Source organism: Buceros rhinoceros, unplaced genomic scaffold (assembly GCF_000710305.1).
Source record: "Buceros rhinoceros silvestris isolate BGI_N320 unplaced genomic scaffold, ASM71030v1 scaffold9196, whole genome shotgun sequence".
Taxonomy (NCBI): Eukaryota; Metazoa; Chordata; class Aves; order Bucerotiformes; family Bucerotidae; genus Buceros; species Buceros rhinoceros.
This window is the reverse complement of record NW_010418047.1, coordinates 1-23,109: the sequence shown is the minus strand read 5'-3', so window position 1 is coordinate 23,109 and position 23,109 is coordinate 1. Positions and strand designations below refer to the sequence as shown.

At 38.7% G+C, this 23,109-nt stretch overlaps 1 protein-coding gene across 1 annotated transcript; it reads right to left on the bottom strand.

The window, feature by feature from the left end:
• Window positions 1-3,073: 3,073 nt before the first annotated feature.
• IL18R1 (interleukin 18 receptor 1) lies at window positions 3,074-19,908 on the bottom strand. Its single transcript, XM_010138386.1, has 10 exons — window positions 19,860-19,908; window positions 18,563-18,803; window positions 12,498-12,675; window positions 10,692-10,845; window positions 9,783-9,845; window positions 7,236-7,392; window positions 6,920-7,053; window positions 6,551-6,712; window positions 4,783-4,941; window positions 3,074-3,474 (listed from the first exon to the last, which is right to left on the bottom strand). The coding sequence occupies exons 1-10, from the start codon at window positions 19,906-19,908 to the stop codon at window positions 3,074-3,076; spliced, it is 1,698 nt and encodes a 565-aa protein (XP_010136688.1).
• Between the last annotated feature and the right edge of the window lie 3,201 nt (window positions 19,909-23,109).

The window sequence follows — 23,109 nt, the reverse complement described above, 5'->3', positions numbered from 1 at the left end:
TCTCCAGAGTTGATGCAGGCACTGAAGGTGGATGCAAAGGACAGGACATTTGGACAACCAACATTCACAAACCTTCCGTATTTCCAGGCCCTTATACAGGACTACACTACAGTACTGACACTATACACAACGGTCCAAACTCTTTCCAACATTTATGTTCAAATTATCAACAGGTAAGAAGGCTTCTTTGATACTCTTTTTCTTCCGGCCTGCATGGTGTGTGGTAGAAAGCGTTTAACCAGGAACTCTAAAAAAACACAGACACAGACTGTGCTCTCACAGTCAATACCATGTTGTAGTACATGCAAGAGGGACAAGAATCTTCAAGACGGGTGATTTTCAACAGCTGTCTCCTCACTGATCCCATTTGCATTCTCCTCTGGGAAATTACATATTAAAATTGCTTGTTTGGATTTGGCTTTGTGTAAATCGTTCTGCAGCATGAGACACGTATTTTTTGTGGAGAGCAGGTCTAACCACACTTTCACTTCCTGCATTTTCCCTTCTTTTACTCTAAGTTTGATTTTTGACACTTAGTGCTGTCTAACTGCAGCAAAAATGGAAGCTGCAGATATGGAGAGGGGGAAATAAAGTTCTATCAAGTACAAAAATGGAGCAAAAAATGCAATATAAATCACTTAAATGACCCATTACCTCAAACCAACTATCAAGTAAATTTACTTATAAACTGACATATACACGATCAGACAAATCAATACAACCACAATTTATGAAAGTCATATTAGCAGCTCCTTTTCTCTAGGGATGGGTAAGCTGAAAGCAGGCACTTCCAATCCCGATTAAAGTCAGTAATTCAGGATGGAAGGTAATAAGAACAGTATCTGGTGAATACGAGTACGCATATCCTTAATTTCCCTTGTCTTCCTTAACTGCCACATGGGCGGTGAGGATCAGCTATAGACATTAAATGCCTTGTCATGTGCAAAAAACTCTTGCCTTTTTACATATACTGCGTAGTGCACTGTGCTACATCTGAATGTCTGCTTTGCTGGCAAACAACTCTGGAGTTAATGCCGTTCAGGTTTCAACCTTTCTTGTGTATAGTCCTCTGTTATTCCAAAAACCTCAGTGCAGTCTCACAATCTTCAGGGTAGAGTTTTGTGAGCTATAGCAGGTATATGCAGTCACATCGTCTCTCCAAGGTGAGGTGAGGTGGCATTCATGGAGAATTCAATCTCAGTTCATAGTAGCTGATTCTCATAAAGGGTAGTCTCAGTCTGGAGCTTTTAACAAACCATGTGCAATATCCGTATTCCAATGTGTAGTTTAACACATTTGGCACTTTGTGTTGTTAGGCAACACATTGATGACAGCATGTGAAACACTACGTGGCTGAGGAGCAAGTTTAACACCCTAGTTAAGTATCAGGAAAGTTCCTAACTTTTCTGTCAGATGTTTGGCCAAGAAATGGATGTGCCCAGTACATCCGATGGCATTTCTGAAGTAGGGGCGATCATTAGTCCAGCAGGAGAATGTTAAAACCAGTCTGTGATTACAAATCACAGGAAACACTGGTAGAGAACGGAACCTTGAGAAAGATTTGGAAATGTATCGATAGACACATGTATCTATTGAGAAATCCCCTGCAGTAAAAGCTTAAGCCAGAGAAGAGAGAATAGCTTTTGCCTAAGTACCGCATTTCTACAGCTATTTAGTTCCCTAACAGAAGGAGGGAGACCTCTTGGACCTGATCTGAAGAACACCACAGATGTGTGCCTTATTCCTTTGTTCCTTTTCATCAGTGTGTTTACCTGGCAACTGTGTTGTCTCCACTTTGTAAATCCACATTTAGCCTTTACTTTTACATGAACCTCTGTCAGAAACTATGCTTGATTACAGGATATTTGACAAACAACAAGGTATTTAATTCTCATGAATCTTGAGACATTGCCATGACACTCAGCACTCCAGTTGTGTTCTCAGGTGCACTGAGTAGGTAATGGAGCTCCTCCACTACAGCTGCATGAATTGTCAGAGACATGTCACCTCTGAACTGGCATTACTTGAATACAAGACAACGATGAGTGGGCCGAGCCTTGATGGTCTCTTAGCAAACTGACACAAGATCTTTCAAAATGGTTCTCCATTGATTTCTCCCCATTGATACTAGAAGGAAATATGGTTGCATCTTATCCAGGAATTTATGTCAGATTGGTGTCTTCTGCTAAGCAGCTATTAATAAGGGAGGATTGCTATGGTTTTGAAAGGCATTACTCAGTTTGTTTTAAAAAAATAATATTAAGTAAAAGTGTTCCAAAGGGTTAGGAGTACATGTACATACCAAAGATCTCATTTTGACTTAAATCCCCTACATGACTTAGCTGAAGGCAACTCAGGGTATAAGGTAGATATCAAGGGTTCATAAACAAAATATTGTTATCTCTATTCTATTCTCCTCCCTGCCAAAACGAGCATTTACAGTATTCTCAGGGAAATAGGAGGATGTAAACAGGCTTTACCATTCCTCCAAATCACTCCCACTCGGCTCGTCTAGACCACATACAAATCAGTAGGGAATACTCTTAGCTCAACCCAATCTGCCCTACTCTTTGTAACCTCCCTTTTCTCTGTTTTCACTTGATTTTTCTGCTTGGCGTTGGCCAAAGCCTGCATGCCAAGCTCTCCAGGGCAGGAGTCATTTGGGTCTACTCCCAAGCAGGATCCTTAGGAAATACCAAAATACAAAACAAAGAGCATCTAAATAGTAATACTTTGCAAATACTGATGTATTTATTGAGGGGTCTCAAAACGTATGCAAGTGTAACTAATATTATGCTACATTACTGAAAATGTGAAATCAATGCATTTGGTAAGTCCTAATCAGAATGAAATTTCTGCTCCTCATGCAGACTGCTGAGGAAACTCTCTCTGGGACAGCCCTGAGCATTGGGCTTAACATCATCCTAGCCACTGTAACAATTTAAACATTCTTTTCTGATCGCAGACTTGGCCTCCCATGAACACTGTCTTCCCAAAGTAAGTATGCAGTCTGTGTTTTGTATTAGTTAGCAAAATGCACAGTTTTCTGCAGCATCTTCCGTCTCCAGAATTGTTATACAACTGCATTAAAGTCACAGCCTTCAGTCTGTGGTTGAGCTCCTTCTGAGCCTAGGTCAAGATTATTAAAATGCACTTCCGTGTTTATCTTGGTAGGTTTCGCTGGCATCAGGTACCGAAGGTTTTTCCAAAATCTGGAATTCAGAGGTAGAGATTTATCCTTCTTCCACTTCACAACCCTTTTTGATGGTAAAAGAGACAGTGATTCTGGCAAGAAATTGTAGTCACTTATAGGCATATATTCAATCAATATGATCTTAGTTTTTCTTTCAACTAGGGCTTTATGCAGTCCACTCTCAAGTTCATATATTGCTCTGTCAGAAATGTAGTTCTGGCTCAGGATAATGATTAATCTCCGACTTTTGTCAATGCATGAATGGATATCATCGACAACTGCTGTAAATTAAAGATAAATGTGTTAAACTAAATCAAAAGGACAGGCACTAAATTGACTTACCCTTTAACAATCACACATGTACCAAATGTGTTCCCCTTATAAAGCGATAGCAAGTAAGCATCCTGTCCCTATGAAGAGATTCATATGCATTACAGCTAAGAGTTAGTGAAAATGAGCACAGGTATGGCCAAAGCCGGTTCTCTGGAGCAGACAAAAACTTAACACTACCCTGGACAGCTGTCTGTCAGTATCAGATGAATAGAAGGTGACAGCAACATTAATTTTTCCTCCAACCAGACACGTCTTTGCTCTTTCATAATAGATACCATTGGAGTGTGGAAAGTCACCAACAGCAACCTCTCTCCAAATATTTAGTAACCTTCAGGTTATTCCTTCCTTTACAACACCAAATTCCCAAATCTATTGCCAGTAATCCAAGTGTGAGAAGACTAGCATGCGATGACAGATTTAGTTCCAACTGTGTTTTAGAACCATGACTTTTGTCATGACAAGCAGTGAATGAAAGCAAATGGTTCAAACACCCACGCTCCAAACTGAATTCTCATACACAACTTCCTGTGCTTGGAAGAGATGCGACACCTCAGATTAGAAAAATTTGTCAGGAATGGATACAAGGAGACAAGATACTGTTCTGTGAAGGAGGCTGACTGACCTTATTGTTCTGCATTTTTACCAGTGAAATCCTATTCCTCAACTAGCTCTTTGGATTAATTGGAATCACCCACTATCTTTTTTTCCAAGCATCTGCAAAAGGCCATCTCTCTCCATAGGCTATTTAGAGAAACAAAACTCCATGTTCTCATTTCTATTTTGTTATGGCACCCATTACATTCACAAAATGGTTTCAATCACCACACTGAAGATACAGCGAACGTGCAAGTTACCTGAGAATAATTAGTACCAGAGACACAAGCTGCTCTGTGAAGTGACTTCATTCATAGGTGCCTGCTCTAAGCAAAAGTAGAGCAAGAGCAAAGTATCTTACATCTTCTATGTTCTCTATGTGAACTTTCTCCATGGTAGTTTTTCCATCTGTTCATCTTGGTTCCATGAAATTAAAGATACATGTGTGTATATGTGTGTAGGTGTATATGAATTCATAAATATATCTATAAAATGAGTAAAATGAGTGCATGCAAACCTTGCATGCACATTGTCTAGAATAAATGAAAAATGTAGCATTTCAATGCACAACATATTTGACAGAATTCCTTCTAATTACAGAATTCTACCTTTGTGTGAAAATGATGTGCCTATTTAATAACAGGAACATTCAATACATTTACCTCCTCCAGGGGATACATCCCTCTCAAATATACATAACTTATAGCCAAAGTTTTCTTCTAATATCCTGGGTAGTATCTTCAAAGCAAATTCTCTCTCTTCTTCAGAAGGAGAAATGCAGTCTTTCAGGTAAGACACAAATGCATCATACTCTTTTCCATCTGGAAAGAAATCATCAATTGTTGTCTCGTTAGCAACCACTAGAAACTCAGTATCTGATCCACCTTTCTGGTTTTCAAAGTTACTGTCTTAATAGCAAAGCATTTAGAAACTCCTGCTCTTTCCTTTGATACCCCAAACAGTCTTCAACCAAAAATACCGTGAATCAAATATAAATTTTATACAGAAGATTCTGATTGCATTGGCAAATATCTGAAAATAACATATCCATTCTACATTAAGGTGGGGGGTTTTTTTAAATCAGATTAATTTCACCAGTTAATATCACATCTGTGATGATCAAGAAAATGAAGGGAAGTAAAAAATGTGTCTGTAACCTGATGAGAATGCTATTTAAGTTACTGCAGATCTCCACGTTTATTATACTCTTTATCTAAGACTATTGAGTAGTTCTGTAGAATGGGTACTGGCAAAAGTGAATAAACCAATTTATTATTTTAATTATAAGAGTATACCATGTCTGGTCATGCTTTTGGCAGTAATTTAGAACTCAAAATCCAAGACCAATTCAGAGGTCAAGGTCTATCACACTGAGCGATTAACGGAACCTTGCCACAGAACAATTATCTGGATTGATACAGTGGTGCGCACAGCTTTGCATCTTGAACTGTACTTCACTGCTTCCCTTTCCAGATACTTTACTACATGTAGTCCATAAGAGAGAGCACAAACTAAAGCCCATGAAACCCTATAAATGCAAGAGCTCTAGGAGTAGGGAACGCAATGCAGAGTATCAGACAATCAGTTCCTCCAAAGCAACCTAATCCAGGTTCTCAGAGATCCTCCCAGTGAACCAGTACATACAGTGATAGGTAGCATCAACAGATAGATCAATAACACAATTTACAGGCATAAATGACACTCATCCATTACTGAGAAATCTCCAACCACTGCAGTTTATTCAAGCTATATTCAGGCTGATTTAGACACTAAAGAGAGCTAAGAAAATCAGGTACATATATAGAGCAAGCTTCTTCACCACAACTTTCAGAAAAATTATATCCAGAACCGAGTAACCGTCAGGCTTCTTTCTTTAATGAAGGTCACAGCAATGATGCCTGGTGTGATACTGGTAGTGTGGTCTCCCGGCATCCTTAAGTACATTTAGTGACAAACCTATAAACAGTGCAATGGCCTCAAGGAAGCAGTTTTAATCTCCACCTCACTGAAGAGCATCACTAAGGCAAAAACAAATTTCTGTCAATCTTACAAATTACACCCAGATCCACAATGCTCATCCTCCTTACAGACAGATAATTATAAACTTCTTCATTTTTGTCAACTTTTGTGATGAAGAATATGGCAGAACAGAGTCCATCTGAACAGCACCTAACCATGTCCCTTCCACTGCCTGATCCAGAGGCAGCTTTTCACTCTGCTTGTCTGCTGTTATGGCCCCAGGGTGTGTAACAAACTCACTTTAGCACCTGACCACCAAGGTCTCTTTTACATATTCTTTGCCATTTCTACTCACAAAACTCCTGAATTTGTTTTGTCTCTCCCTCAAAGATGATTGTTTTATAGAACCTATCAGAAACTATTTTTTAATCACACATTTATTTCAATGTCATACATTAACCAAGTCATTACCTCCAGCAGTTTCATCTCTTCTGCATATGTTCCTGTAAAAAAGAACTAAGTCGACTCTAAACACCACACAGACAAACACTGCAGCTACAGCAACACATGGAAATAGTACAGAAAGGATCATTCCTGTTGTAAACATGTGCACAGGCAGATCTCGGGTGTTCCCTGTAAAGAAAAAATCCCAGGAAATTAGAGCCTTAACGAAGAGTATTATAGGACAAGAATACTATATTCAGTGCTGATGGCATCTTAAAATCACTCCCCCAAACCCACAATGTTGATGTGAATCCTTTCCTGCAAATACTTCAAGCCCATAGGCTGGCAGGATTAATAATTACGTATGAGAAGTATGATGCATGGATTACACTGTACCTTTCTTCAGTTTCACTTTTTTTATTTGTGTTCTTTCATCAGTTTGAAACATGCAGGTGAAATTATGATCCATGTCCTTGGCTGTTACTTTTTTAATCCGTAGTAGCCTTGTGACATAGAACTTGTTTCCCAATCTGCAACAAGGAATGGTGTTAACCACACTCTCTGTACAGAAACCTACAACCAGCTGAGAGGGAGATTTTGAGGAAAAGGTTCTAAAATAATCTCAGACTGAGGTTTTACTGAATTTGCAGTTCCACGAAGTGCAGGACATTATCACATACAAACAAAAATGCAGTATTTTCAGGAAACCTACTGTAATTTTTTGAACTCTTCTTCACATATTGAAGGTTCTTTCTCAGGGATATCTGTGCATTTTTCTGGAAATGTTTGATTAATTAACCAGTAGAGGCTGACATCTTCCTGCATATAATAACCCAAGAAACCTGTGCAATTGAGTATCTCTTCTTTACCTAAACAAAGCACAACACGAGAAGACCTAGTCAGAAGTAGCATTGATGTTCACAGTGCAGCTAAATGTCAGCTTTCCAGGCAACGTATCCCACAACGCTGTGCTCCTGTATGGACTTCGTAGCACCTACACGATGTTTCACAGGTGTTCCACTTGCACTGATGGTGGCTTCAGCGGCCACGAAGAGGACTCTGCTGCACCCTGTTGCAGAGTGACAGTCATCCACTGCTTTTTCTCAGACAAACTGTCAGAGCCAGAAGATTTTAAATAGGCCAAAGAATTTCTGGCTTTAGAGAACTAAAGGGAGTTGTATTCAATGACCCTGAGGTTTCCTTCCAACTCAGGATAGTATATCACTCTATGAACTAGACTGTGTTCTACAGGCAGAGAACAGAAGAGGACAACCTATTATGGGTGACCCAGGGTCAAGTAAGTGTAAGTAACCGGTAAGGGGAATAGCAGTCAATTGATTGTCATAGCTAAACTACACACTATTTCACAATAAACCCAAAATCTGTTAAGAGTCCCTGCTGAAGTCTCACAGAGGAAACTCATCCCAGCTTCACACCTGGAAATCAGCATAATTCTGAATATGTGAACAAGTCACTTAGTCAGTCAGCTGCTTTGCATCATTTCAAAGAACTAATTGGAAGTGACAGTTATAATTAACTCTATGGAGACAAGAAAAAGTAAAAAAAAAAGAAAAGGTAAAACTAAAAAGATGACTGTACACTTGGGAAAACAAAGGCAGAAGGCTGCAGTTCTGGAGCGTGAGATTTGATGATTTGCAAGGCATTTCATTTTAAACGTTGTCATGGGAAGCTTGACCTGAGGTTAGCTGCAACTTTAGACCTCACTTCTAGTCTATGACAGCATAAAATTTCCAGGGAACACATCCAGAACACCCTTTATTAAGCCAAAAAAGAGCACATTCAGGCCATCATGCATGAACGCTTTCCAGTAAGAGAGGCCTGCCCAGGAATTCTCTAAGGGCAGACATTATAAGCTGGCTTCTCAAGTTTTATAAGAGTGGACGCTTCCAGTGGAACTGCTTAAGAACCCTCAAAGCAGGATCCAGCTGAAAATTGCCCATCAGATTCGGACCTTAGAATGCCAAATCATTGTGGCATAGATTGAAACACAGATCTAAACTTCAAGTATCATCTACCTTGCAACCAACTCTAGGTTTTTCACTACACTCAACAGCTATTTGGGGTGAAGTATTATAGAACACCATCTAAACAATGACTGGTTTGAAAGACCATGCACCTAACTCATCCAGAATTCCCTTCGCTCTCCACCATGCCATCTGTCCCATCACTCAGCATGTAGTCCAATGACCTTATCAAATCATTTTATCAATGCAGACAAGGGATGGAAGACAGGTGGTTCGTAATCATTTGATGCTGAACTCTGCCACACTCTAAGCATTGGGACAAGCAGAGTAAGTGGGAAGAACTGTGCTGGAAGGGTGTACTGGGAGGTTGGGAGACACATAAGGCATCATGGGATTGGGGTACTACCATTGGAAAAAGGACCTACCAACTGGTACTTGTAGGAAGGAAGGAAAATTAGCATGTGAGATCCTGGCTGAGCAAATGAGATACACATATGAGCAATAGAAGAGGTGAATATGAATTTTGAGACTTGGAAAGGAAGGTCTAAGTAACCAGATGGGAGAAACACTCAGGCACAGGAGAGGAAAAAGACAGGTAAATTTCTGTTTTTACAAATTATTTACAGCCTCTATCACAAAATCCTGGATCCTGACAACACTGCGTGAAGCCTACAGACCATGTTATCTAACTTCCTCCCAGTTACAAGCACTGTTAAGTTCTTGGCTTTTGACAATATAACCAATTTTTTTCAGCAGTGACAGATCTTCGTGTTTACATTGCCAGGACTGCTGGCACTCACACTTCTCATTTCCTTGAAAAACATCCTCCATTGCATAAGGGGCTTACTCATGATTGCCATTGGCTGAGCAAACCAGATGTCTTTCACACCTTGCTCCACGGGGTTTGCTCTCTACAAAAGAAAGCCACAGAGAGATGGTTTTGGCAGTATTAGGTTAATGGTTGGGCTTGATAATCTTAAAGGTCTTTTCCAACCTAAATGATTCTATGGTTTATCATAACCACCACTTTCTCTTGCTGGTCAGAGCAGCAACCTCAGCTTCTTCATTTGTAAAAGGGTATATTTACTGTACTTTTACATCGATCATGGAATACACTAGGCAAAATAACTAGATGTGAGGATGGATCAGATCCAGGAGGGTGCACAGAAAATTTTGTTTGATTACACTTAACCAGACCATCAGCCATAAAGAGATCAAAACAAAAGCATATATATGCAATAGCTACCACGAAGATTCCTGTACTAATTTCATACCTATTTCTGTTTCAATTTCTTCATCACGTCCAACTATCTCCAAAGTTACAGCCTCCGGTGCATCTGAAATACAAAGAAGTATTGCTATTGAAGTAATAGCTTACTTACATTCTACCACAGTAAAAATTACACATTTGCTTTATTTCTAAAACTAACCACAGAATCACAGAATGGCCGGGGCTGGAAAGACCTCTGGAGATCATCTGGCCCAACCCTCCTGCTAAAGCAGGTTCACCTAGAGCAGGTTGAACAGGAACATATCCTGGCAGGTTTTGAACATCCCCAGAGAAGGAGACTCCACAACCTCTCTGGGCAGCCTGTTACAGTGCTCTGTCACCCTCAAAGAAGTTTCTCCTCCTGTTTAGATGGAACTTCCTGTGCTCCAGTTTGGGCCTGTTGCCCCTTGTCCTGTCGCTGGGTACCACCAAGAAGAGTCTGGCGCCATCCTCTTGACACCTGCCCTTTAGATATTTATAATCACATACATTCCATTTAATTCAAAGAACAATATCTGGACTCTTGCATTACTGAGTAGTTTAAAACAGAGTGTGTCCTGTTGACTTTTTTTCACATGCATATACATATAAACAGTGCACAGTTTACAATGGCTGGAAAAAAGACTCTGCCATAAAACACTTAGTAAATTTGTATGAGTGACTTACAGCATCTAATTTTGAAAAAAATAAAACTACAGGAAAAACATACTAAATAAATTTTCTGAAATTGGTAATAAGTTATATAAACTTCTGCTGCTGCTTTTTTATTTTCGTAATTATTGTGAAATAGTTCAGATTACCAAATTTGATCACCCTTGTATATATTTATTTATCAAATAAGAACTGAAATTAAAAATTTCCATAGTAAAGAGAACCAAAAAGCATGCTTCAAAATTTTAGAAAGCTTTCTTACCTTCTTTTACTTCCAGCTTAATTGTATTTGTGCTGTGGTATATCCTTCCTTCGTGACGAATTAAAATTTTACAGGTATATATCCCAGAGTGCTGTACTGTTAAGGTTTTAAAATCGAGTTCACGCTCTTTTTCGTCTTCATAGTTCCTACAGTCCTGCATCAATAAAGACAGAAAATACTAAAACACACATTCAAATTTAAAGATAAAAAAGTCAAAAAGTATTTTTGAAAAGGTCACCATCACTCTTTCGCTATCTCAGTGACATTTATCCGACCCAAAACAGGTGGGAGCTCAATTGTCAGTCATGGTCAATTAAATGCAACGTTTGAACATTTAACCCTTTAGAAGTTGAGAACACTGCAATTCCAAATAAGCATCTATCTATAAAAATATTGTATTGGGAATTTAAATGCACTCTTTTTATTTTTTTTTTTAAATTATGGCTTGGATCTTAGGCGGTTTAGGTGTCATCTGCTTGTGGTCTAAAATTGACTAGACTTAGGTGGAGGTTTTAGGTTAAAGAAAAATGCCTCAACAACACGGAAAGTGACCATCGCAGAGAGTGACAAGACTTGGACTCACATTTGTTTACCCTCTCTATCCCCCCAAATAAACTCTGTTTCTTCAGGTTTGGCATTTTTTTTTAATTCGTAGCACATGCTAAATGAACTGTCCTGTGAAAATGCAACAATATTTTGTTCTAGAAGGGAAATGATCACCGCTGGAATTTCCTTAGATTTTCCTGGATGCACATGCTTACTACCAGGCTCTTACACAAAAGGCATGTGTGACCACCTCTGTTTTATTTCAGCTTAGGTTGTGATAGGAAGACTTTGAAAGTGTTCACCCAATTAATCATCGCCAAAGGATATTTAGGCACAAGAATGGCTGCTTTATCTGTCTCACACAGTATTAGGCATTAAAATATTAGGCATCAGTATACTCAGCCATGAGAAAGGTCAGTCTGGGGTATGGTCCTTTACTGAAGAAAACATATCCACCTACGGACCTATCCATCACTGGTCCTATCTTCCCAGGCCCTGAAGGACAAGGAAGCAGGGCTGTGGCTCATTCTGCCAGGCAGAATCCAGATGCCCATATTTAAGCAGCCAAGATCCCTTCCTGAAACTGATTCAACATGCAGTGAACATGGTCTCTTACTCCAGCCAGGACACCTGAGAGGAATAAGGAGCACTGGTCAAGGGGATGCATAAGGTCAGGGTGGGAGAAACATATTCAGGGCGCTTCACCCCATGGTTGAGAACAACACCCAATAGTTACAGGTGGTTACACAACTATCACCTATGCTGTGGCAAAAGCTGGTAGAGAGAAGACTGATGATTTGTCTAAAATGAACAGAATTTAATCTGTTACACATTTTGTAAAAAGCGTTCAGATACAGAAAAACTGAAAAGTTTTCGATTACTTTGCAGGCACATGCCAACTGCAAAACAAGTATCCTGGCACTTCATTTAGTGTCAGGATAATATCTGTATCAGCAAAGTAGCAGATGGCTAACCCAGCTGCTGGCTAAACCAGCAGGCGTGATTATCTTTTACCATTCCAATCTACCAGGTTATTAGTAATTCCTGACTACAGGTGCATTTTTCTAACAAATCAGCGAGCACAGAAAAACTTCCTTTTGTATATCTCTCTAAAGGTTTTTTTTCCCAAATAACCTGAGAAATTAAAGCTTTGCAAGGTTTGAAGATGCTTCTAAAAATTTGTCTGTAATTAATTTTTCCTGCAATCAGATGTTTTGTTTCTACAGTCAGTGATTTGAGTGACCCTGTTTCAGTAATTACCTTGTACCATGTTACACTGTCGTTTTCATTGACAGACAAATCACTGCATTTCAGTGAATGACCAGTCCCAGCGTTTTTAATTTCTGTAGTTAAATGATTTTTGTTGAAACAGCTGCTTTTATTTCTTTCAAGTACATTCAAGGTCCACTTTTGAATCGTGAAATTTTGTTTTCCATTGCTATGAAAAAAAATCAGCAAAATCAGTTTTAGGAGCTTCTCAAAGGAATGTAGCTTACTGAGTTACACAACAAAATAAAAATAAATTCTCTAATACATGTTAGGTAAAAAGCATACATCTACAGTGACCTAATTATTTATATTCCCCTTTACTACATTTCCACCCCCAAATATGTGTTATTTCCCATAACAAAAGAGAAACTAAATAATCTATCACAAAACATTTGACAATACAATTATATCTAAGAAATATGACAATATGTGCTGTATCGACCAGAACAAGGATGCAACAATCTGTGGCATCAGGCATAGTTACAAGTGAGTATAAAAGAGTTTTAGGACCTCAGACCAGCTAGTGATTTTGCAGGTTTAATCCATGCATTGTTAACATTTAAAACAGTAACTGAAAAACATATTTGTAAAATATGTCAAAAATAAAATGGGCAACTCTGCTATAGCTCACAAAGCAACATTATTCATTGTTTGTTACTGTGCAGATAATCAGCGATATTTTGGAAATATTTCTAAACTACGCAAGTCTCATGAATTATAGAATCACTTACAGATTCAAGCACGTCTGCAAAACAAGGCATTTTGAAAAGGATTCATCTCTTTGTCTTACAGCCTGCACTGATCAGAGATCTACAACAGCTGGCCTCCCCAGGTTGACAGGAAGAGCCAGGAACTACTGCTTCTAAAGCAGAGTCATCCCGTCCCATTCAATACCAATAAAAGATCAGGTGAATATACTCCAAAAATGCCTCTTTTGAATATCTAGGAGCTGAGCATTGTCATTCAGATATCTACGATAATCTATCCACACATTCCTCTCAAGAATCAGATTATAACTGTGAGTTATTTAATTGCTGGATATGTCCAGCAAGGAATATTTGGACATTTCCAAGGGAAATTTCCAAATTTCCAAGAAGAAAGAAGCTGGAGGACTTTTGGCTGAAGTTTGGCAAAGCTGGCCAAACCTAGGCAACATTAGGGCTTGACAGAAAGTCATATGCTGCGGTAAGTTAATGGGTGAGATTTCGCAGTAAGGGCGTACAGCTCTTATTTTTTATGAAACATGTAGGGTCTGACAAAGCAAAAGCAGCTATCACAGAGCACTTCCTTCCAGTGTCAGTCTTCACAAATATGTTTGGATCTTTCTGACTCTAAGAAAAGAAAAAAGGAATCGTTCCCAGGAGAACTGAAACTAGTCAAGAATCGTTTTGATGAGAAGGGCAGTCAAAGCAGTTGAAATGGAGAAGCAAGCACCATACTTAACTGACATGCCTTTTACTGTTACAAGATTCATAAGAACTACTAGGACATCGTTTATATGGCAAATTTACACCAAGTTTTGGGTTGGGTTTTTTCCCCTTTTTAAGCTCCCCAAACAGATGTTTTTATGTATTTTGCTGACTCTCATTGTAGCCCTTTTTTAGCCTACACACCTTCTCCTTACTTGAGAAATTCTTTAGTCATAATTGCAACTGACTATCTAAATCAAAATATAAGGGATGGTTTCTTAAACAGTTAACTATGGTGTCATAAACAGGAAAAAACCTTATCAAAACTTTTCCATCAGAGATGTGCTCGCACAGGTGTTCGTGGTGGGTAGAGTCCTTCTCAGCCATCATTCAACCTCACACTTACACATTTAAAAGAGAGCTACTAATTGCAGTCAGCAGTGGGACCACAGTCAATAATCACCCTTTCAGAGTGCAGTTTACATGACCTATTTTATATGTTTGGTTTAGGACAAGATAATCTGTGCCCCAGAAAGGATTCTGTCTCTCTGCCAGGAAAGATAAGATAAGTTTCAGTGTAGACACAAACATTTGTTCAAATTAATTCCACCGAGCCTGTGTTTCTTCAGGCATCACCCTAGTATCTGAATACTGCTGGAGAGGCAATTATGGATCTAGCCAGAAAATAAATACGATTTTACTATGTAGATTCAGCAGATGGAAGGATCAATAAAGCCACATGTTCTCCTCAACACTGTCGCTCCACAGCAGCTTTCTTCTGTTATCATGGTGATAATCACTTCAACAAATAGGATTTCACCCAAAGTGAATCAAGATACTCTACCTGGTGAGACAAAATCTGGCAAAGAGCAGCTCCCTGGAAGGTAACAAAATCATACTGATGCAAACCAAAATGAATTTGGCTTACATAATTTCTAGTTGTCTGCCATATCCATTATTTTCAACAACAAAAAAGCCCTCGCATTAATTTGTACTGTTTAAACCGCTAGTGTCTGAGTTTTCACTTGCTGAGATTCTTTAGTGAGCATTTGTGGGGAACAAAACCATTTCTGCCTTAACAGGCTTTCAACTCCCCCCTCCTCATAACAGGCTTTCAACTTCCCCCTTCCCTTTTCAACTCCCCCTCCAACCAAGGAGGAACAACAAAAACTAGCTTGACTCTGGAGAGGATACAGAGAAGTAAAAAGACCTTAGAGGACACACAGCCAGCTCTAAGTTATCACTTCGCTATTTTACTGTAAGAAGCTAATGCTATCTCAATATTTCAATCTGTTGCAAGAAATTGTCACTCTGCCTTCCAAACTACACTGTTGACTCTAAATGTGTGTATTCCCACCGCTTTCAGCTGTTCCAAAGACACTGAAGAAGTGAGCAGTGTTAGGAGCTTAAAATGTATCATGTATTATCACTGATCTCTGTCTGTACTTTCATTTTTTTCAGGAACCTGTAAGTTCTTTCAGTTTTAAGGTCACCAACACAGAGCAAACTGATTAACTGCTTTTTTTTTTGTATTCTGTTTTTTTCTTTGATAACCACAGGATATACGCTATTTGTGTGAAAAAACCACACAAATTAGAAATCCTGCCAAAGATGCATGACAGTTTTTCTGTTTACTGCTCCCACTACAAGTGCATATGAAACCTTTTATTCTCAAGAAATGTTGCTGAAGATGGACACATTCAGGCTTTCAGGTGATGTGTATTAATTCCTGAATTTATACTGTAAGTCTGCTATGCTAACACATGTGAACACATCATCACAGACATATGCACGCTGTAGCTATCTTTGCTATGTCTCAGCAGGACAATTCTGCTTCAACTGGAAAAATTCTGATTCTTCTAACTCAAAAGTATGTGGATAATACACCATAAATACATTGATACATCATTTTTCGGCTCTCGCTTCTTGCATGTTGTCACTTGTAAAATAGCAGGAAAAATATTCCTAAATCTAAGTGGTTTGCAAAATCTGTTAACACGTGTTGTCTTACTTTTCTCAAAAATCTGCAGCATATTTGTCGCTTTGCTCAATATAAAACTGCCTAAGCAGTTATAAGCTTTCTAAAAATAATTTCCCATAATGGTTACAAATACTTATCTCTAAATAGTTAAAAATAAAAAAGATAAATAAAAATATACTTAGAATGGCTGCTATCAAACCCAAAACTTAAACCTATTATAAATGCTCTGAAAATAAACTAATTCCATTCTTATTAAATCTGAAACCAATTCAGAAGTCCACAGCAGCTCACAATTTTTCCCTATCAATAAAGATGACTAGAAGTCCTCTGTCTCCGCAAAAAAATGATTCGGCAAATAATCTTCTGTATTTGCTGAAACATAACTGCTTTAGAAAGCTCACCAATAGTGAGAATCATCATATAAACTAAGCCAAAGATCTCATTAAAATCCCATGAAAAACATCCTCCAATGCCTATTGTTCCAGTGGTGAGAGTTCCCACGCGAGGAGTGCAAGATTTTGGCATGTGCCTTCTTTCTAATCCTAACAGAAAAAATTAGTGGGCATACCAGAAAGAAATTTTGATGAAAGAATGGTCCAAATAAATTCTTTTAATTAAGAAACTTTTCTTTTTTCAAAATGAAAATACTTTCTTTCAAAATTCAGTTTTAAAATGTAGTACCATAATATGGTCTTAAACAAAAAAGAAGAAAAAATGAAACTCATAATTCCAAAGAAATGCTTTGATGTAATCAAAAACCTTCTTTCTGAGTTTCTTGCTTAAGCAAATCAGCAAATCAAGTCATTTCACAAAGATTTTAGACATTTTCGTGTTTCCCAACAAATACTAATTTTAACAAATTTCATCCTAATAGTTTTACTTAAGATCTTTTCCGGTCATCTCCTCCTTTTATATGTAAAGTTGATTTCCTCCGTTTTGAAGTTTACCTTTTTTTTCCTATTCATTTTACAGAGTTCTTATAATTTACTGTGGGTTTACTATCATTACTCCAAGTCCTTACAATAATCACAAAACCATGAGGACTGTGAATTAAGGCTGGGGTTATCGCAGCTTTCCCCCCTTTTGTGTTTTTTTCAGACATCTTACGACAATGGCCTTCAGTAGCCTGGTGATTCAGATATGCTCTCTGCCCGTCCTTCCCCACATCAAAATAAGCCAGACCATGCATTTTATGCCACTGGTTAGGTGCGGGCAGTAGGGTGGGTTGTTAGATTTAATAGCTTTTTAGCACCATACTTAGTGAAGTGAACATATAGACAACTGATTGAGGTCATCAATAAAGCCAAAATTTAAAGAAAAATTCAGACTTGATATAAAAAGTACAAGTCCGTGACAGCACACCAGCCTATGTGATGTATTATCAAATGTTAACCACTACACGCCAAAACCAAGCTGGCTTCACCTGTGCTACTTCAGACTAATGTCTGTACTCAGTGACACATCACCTTTGCACAATCTTGCACAACAAAGTAGCCAAACTATCAAAATCATCAGTGACTGGGTTCAACACACATGAGTAAAATGCTTTACCTACTACATGAGTAAAGCTTTACCTACTATTTGGATAAAAATATACCCTATAATTAAAAAGAAATCACATAAACCCAAAACAAATACTCTATCAGCAGACATTCCATTTGTCATATTTAGCACTTCAGATACCATGACAATACTTTTTAAAAGAGTATCGGTAAGATTATAATTATAATAACATATGGAAAAACAAAAAATTAAGTTTTCAGCTTCCAAGTTAACTTGGAAGTTAACAAATGAAGTCTAGTTTAAATCTGTAAACTATCAAACTTGTGTCTGTGATGCTACTGGAGAGAAGTAATCTGCATCAAATCAGCAGTTCCATAATCTTCATGAACCAGGCAAGAACCTTAAAAATATTAACTAGAGAAGAGCACAAATCATTACATGCCAAACAGTCTGCTTAAAATTAATTATTGCTTCAATTGTAAACGCTGAATTGCAATTTTGGTGCAAGTTAGACATAAAAGCTCTATGCAGCAAACCTTTGACTTGTTCCTTTAGTCTTTCATGGCAGTCTAATAAAGATTACCACCAAATAACTGAGGCCCACCCTTACTTTTCCTTTTGACTCATGATGTTCTACAGCAGTAAGAAATCCAATCCAATTATTTCTCTTGTCCTTTGAACGGCTCCAAGCATGCAAAGGTTTGCACAGACACCAGAGTTACGCCACTCTTTGTTGATTACTTTACTATACAATTAAACCACCTGAGGGGCATCAGCGTGAGATCCACGCAACACCGTAAGGAAGAACTAGTCTGGTGAAGAAGACAAGCAAATGTTTCCTTTTACTTGGCAGGAGACAGAAGGGTTGCCTATCACTCATTTTGCTTGGCTAATTAATCATAAACCAGCAGAAATGCTACCTGCCTTATCAAAAGGTGTACAGAACCTTCACAAGGCTGCACTGCCTCTAGCTATTTGCAAATACCATAGGTCTGCCTGGGGGGTTACTGTGAAATGAGGTAGAAAATGACACCACAGTTAATGGAGTTCCCTGCACCTCCTTTGTATGGATGCCACTAGCAATACAAAGCAAAACAAAGAAATCGGCTTCTTCAAAGCCAAGTGCAAAAGCAAGATGTTCACCCACTGGCTTATGTACCCACCTGCGAGTGACAGAGTAATTCCCAGAGTCACTGAGTTCAGCTGGCCAAAACTCCAGAAAATTCATTTGGGAAACAATTCTGTGCGTTTCCTTTATCAGTTGCTGCTTTCCAGCATGTTCTTTGTACCAGTTTATTGTGTATGCTTCTTTCTGAAAATGTTCTTGCATTGACTCAGGATAACAAAGGAAAAAATATTCCCCTTCCAGCACGTCAATGGAGGTGCGAAGGGGACACAGCTTCTCTTCAGAGAATAAGGAAGAAAGATACATTAGGAAGCCAAGTTCTTGGAGAAAATTACATTAGCCTGACTTTAACAAGATTTGCTGTACAGCTGGCCTTTTATAAAGTGACTTTCTTTCAGCTGAGTGTTTTGGCATTTGGTATTTATTTATTCCAGCAATACTTACTGGAAAACTCAGTTTTATCCTACCTCACCCAAGCAAAACCAGAAAGAAAATCAAGGTAAAAAAAAAAGGGGGGGTGGGGGTGGGGAGGGGGGAGGGAAAAAAAAGGATACTTCCTTAAGATTCTTTCACATGGGTCCAAGTGTCAAATGGGCACAAACGGCAGAATCACACCTCACCCTACAGTAAAGCAGCTGCCCCAAATGAAAGGGAAATCGAGAAATTCTTCACATATGATTTGACTTGACAAATATGGCTAATCCTCAGTACTCAGCTGTCATAAAAGCAAGAGATTCTATGAATTAACACTTGCGTTTTCTTATCTTCTTAACTGAAACTAAATTTCTTAAAAAACTCCAGGTATCTTTGGGAAAGTTGCCTTGGAATAAGATGGTGTGTGTAAAATTCAATCTCAAAGTCTGCTTTTTAATCAAATCTCCCAAATATACCCTTGCATAGAGAAGCCATTAAAAATACAAAAAGGGATTCTGGTCTAGCACTAATAGACAAGAACAAAATAAGCCTTTGGTCTTGTTTCTCCTAAGGGTCTTAGAGATTTTTATTGTTTAGCAACCACTGCAACCACAGTGCTGAATGGCACAAAATGAAGCAGACTCATTCTCTTCCTTGCTGTGGCTCTTCATACAGCCACGCTCCCATACAAACATCATCAGGTGGCACCAGGTAGCATCTCTGCTCTTTTTATTTCATAATTTTGCTATTTTGGACTTAATTTCCCAAGTCTGGAGCTGCGCTGAAATTGCCAAAACCTTTAACATTTTGTTCTTAGCTGCAAAATAAATCCTCCCCTACTCTAAGCACCTGTCAATAATATGCCACATATTCAGCAAATGTTTTGAAGATTCTACTATTGAAATCAGATCTATACTTACCAGTGGCAGATTCAATGATAAACATCAAAAAAAAAATCATCAGAGTCATTTTCCTGAGTTATTTCTCACTTCTCCAGAAAATTGAAACTGGTATTTTCTTGCTTGTTCTGAAAGCCTAAGAAAAACAGATTCACAGTTCATCACAGATTCCTTTAAGCATGTAAGCAGTGTAACTATTGCCTGGTAATGAAAAGGGCTTTCCAAATGGCAAGTTACACATTTTTATCATAACAGCTATTTTCATGCATCAGGTAATGTGTCTAGATTTTTCTTGGCAAGTTTATTTTAAATACAGAAAGCACACCAGGGTTTCCTTCCTCTGTTTTCTTGTTCACTAGATGTATTTCACATTTCTGATTAAAATGATAATCTTACAGAAGCACTCAAACTTAGATCTCAAGCCAAAAGATTCCTACCAGAGGACAGGACAGTACTTTTTTTCCTCCACAAAGAGTATAAACTTTGCAAGACTGGACCTTCTAGAAACAGGCAGTAGAAACTTCCCCTGCCTTCAACGAAAACACCACAATGTTGGCAGATTGGACACCTTGATGGCTAATTTTGAGCCTGTTGGAAAACAGTGAGATCTACAGTTTTGTCTTACAATTTTGACTATGGAACCAATAAGCACCAGGTAAGAGTGCTAACATTTCCACTGAAGGGGAAGAGAAGAAGCTCATATTCAGTTGCTTCATATGTAGTCAACTGTACCTTCAAAGGCAAATGGAAAACACTCCTAAATAATACCAGCGTGGAGTATCTTCTCTGAAATTCCTCAGAACAGCAGGTTAACTGACAAGCAAAGGCAGAGCCTGTCCTAAGACTGTGCCTCAGTTTTCTTACAAAACAGACACATCAGGTGTAAAATAATTCCAGCTGAACCTCTGCAGAAAAGATAGACAATCTTGCTTAGTCACTGACCCAAGCATGCATGGTCAAATGAGAGAGACTTATACATTTGACAGAGAGCTGCCAAAAGAAATCTCATTAGCACTCCGTTTCTTTGGTTTTATTACCTAAACCTCTTGCTGTCTGAGGAAGCACGTACTTATTGTTGTAAAGCACTGGCCCGAGACTTACAGTCAGATCTAAAGTGTCTGGAGGCAAGAGGCTATCGCATTTCCAGCAATATTCCAGAATGACATCAAACTGTGTACCTGCTCTCCCTCTCTCGTTGTTCTCCCCAGTTCTTTACAAGTATGCCATCATCTCATAAATCACTGTATAGAGATGAAAGAAGCATTTTGCATCCCTTTTTTTCAGAATGACTGGTAGACAAACCCAGATTTAGAAAGCAGGTAAAAGAAGTTGGATGCTGAGTACTGCAAGCATTTTAAAGGGTGGTACAGTAAAGTCATAAGACGTGGTTTCCGTTTCCCGCTACACATGGAGACTCCAACTGCTACACTTCACAAGGAAAGAAGAGCCTAAACTAGAATTCTAAATCCCATTCTTTGTTGGCACATCACAGAAGCACACAGTGGATGTTTGGTGGAATGCAAGCATAGCCTTTCATTCTTTTAACAGCGACGGAGGAATACAGCATAATAAAAACTACTTTGTAATAGCCGGGTCTCAGATTAGTGGCTACCACTAACAAGCAAAACACAGGTCCTTAATCTTACTCTCACATTGTTCTTGAATCTGACCAATTTGCCTGAAATTGTTCTGCTCTAGGCTAACAAGTATTTCCATTAGAGCCATATGGTTTGCAATGCTCTTCAATGAGACATTAGGAGAGGAAAAAAAGAGAGAGGAAAAAAAAAGATAAATTACTCTGGTGAAAGTCACGTAACATAAAGAGATTCTTCCTTTACAATAAAGGCAAAGATTCTCTATCTAATAAAGGTGTACAGAAATATTTAATGGGCAAAATGCTAAGGCAATTGTGGGGAATGACAGTTTCAATGAAAAAAAAAAGTATAAAAAACCAGTTGTCTACAAGGACAATGCTATAATAGCTTTAAGCATGTTTTTCAAACTTCATATATGCTTAAAGGCACTGATGGAATTTTAATAATAAAAAACGGTTCTTAAAAAGCATTGTGCCATTGCGAAGCCAACAAAATCTTCAAGCAAACTGAAGGTTTAAGTTCTGTAAAGTGCATTAATGATACCTCATGAACTAGACAATTGCATGTATTTAAGCTTCATTATAATTATTCCTCATTTTCCTAGAATCCCCAGAAGATTTTGGAATGAAAGGGGGTCAGATAGCTTGTTTAGATCAACACTCTTGGAAACCAGAATTTGGTTCCGAGGGTTCCTTTTTTTTAAAACCAACATATTCTTCTGAACATCAGACTGTTTGAACAAACATTTTGGAGTCAAGGGAAGAAATCTTACTCTTCAAGAATGGCTTCTTGCGGCATTTGAGTCAGTTTCAAATACCACCATACGGTGCCATAGTTTGCGTAAGATTCATGAAGCAAGCAAAAGGCTTTAGCAAATGGTTGCCTTAACCATAGCAGGTCCAAGCAGCATTCTGCCAGGACTGCAATGTATTGGTAAAAATGAAAATCCTTCTTCATTTCAAACAACAAGAGTGAAGTTGTTTACTTACTACGCAAGTATCTCCAGGTGGAAAGCAGACGTAGAGGTAGTCTTCCAAACTCCAGAGTTACAACTTGTACTTATAACTCTTCTGAACCTCATTCATAGGTTTCATTCATGTAACAGATATTAATCTCTCTCAGTAAGACACCTCAGTCTGAAAAACCTCCTGAAAGAGGAAGAGTGGAATTTCGCACTTTGTGGACTGTTGTCTGCAGGGGGAAAACAGAATAGGTAGATGTGAGAAACTGATTTTTACCAGCATTAGCAGAAAGGCAATAGCAAATTACGAATATTAAGTCTTCCAAATGAGGCATTTGAGGGCAGATACACAAATGTTTTGCTGCTACCATCTACAGCAGTATTTATGGAGCCTACCCTGCTCCAAAGCCCAATGTGTGAAGGAAAGGGATGGGTACAGCCCGAGGAGGGCAACTTTGTACTGCCAGTGACGTCCTGTGTGTTGAAATAAGACCCTTTCAGAGATGTTATTTATGACATCTCTGTAATAAGGGAAAGAAGTATATAATGGGCTCGGGATCGAGTTGGAGAGAAGTGCCCGAGCCAGGCGGCTAGGGAGAACGTGGCACAGCAGGGTTGGGGACAGGCAGCCTTGGGGACCGGCAGGTTTGGGGAGACAGACAGGGTCTCTCGGATACGGAGCCGCGACTCCAGCGCCGCCCGGGGCCCCGGGTAG

Bases quoted from the DNA above. Each gene is read 5' to 3' on its own strand.
- IL18R1 (XM_010138386.1), bottom strand. From the start codon at position 19,908: ATGACTCTGATGATTTTTTTTTTGATGTTTATCATTGAATCTGCCACT. The intron at 12,676-18,562 runs GTGGGTACATAA...TTTTTTTCATAG, and splicing joins AATTACTCTGTCACTCGCAG to CAATGGAAAACAAAATTTCA. The intron at 7,054-7,235 runs GTAGGTTTCCTG...TCCTTGTTGCAG, and splicing joins GAAGAGTTCAAAAAATTACA to ATTGGGAAACAAGTTCTATG.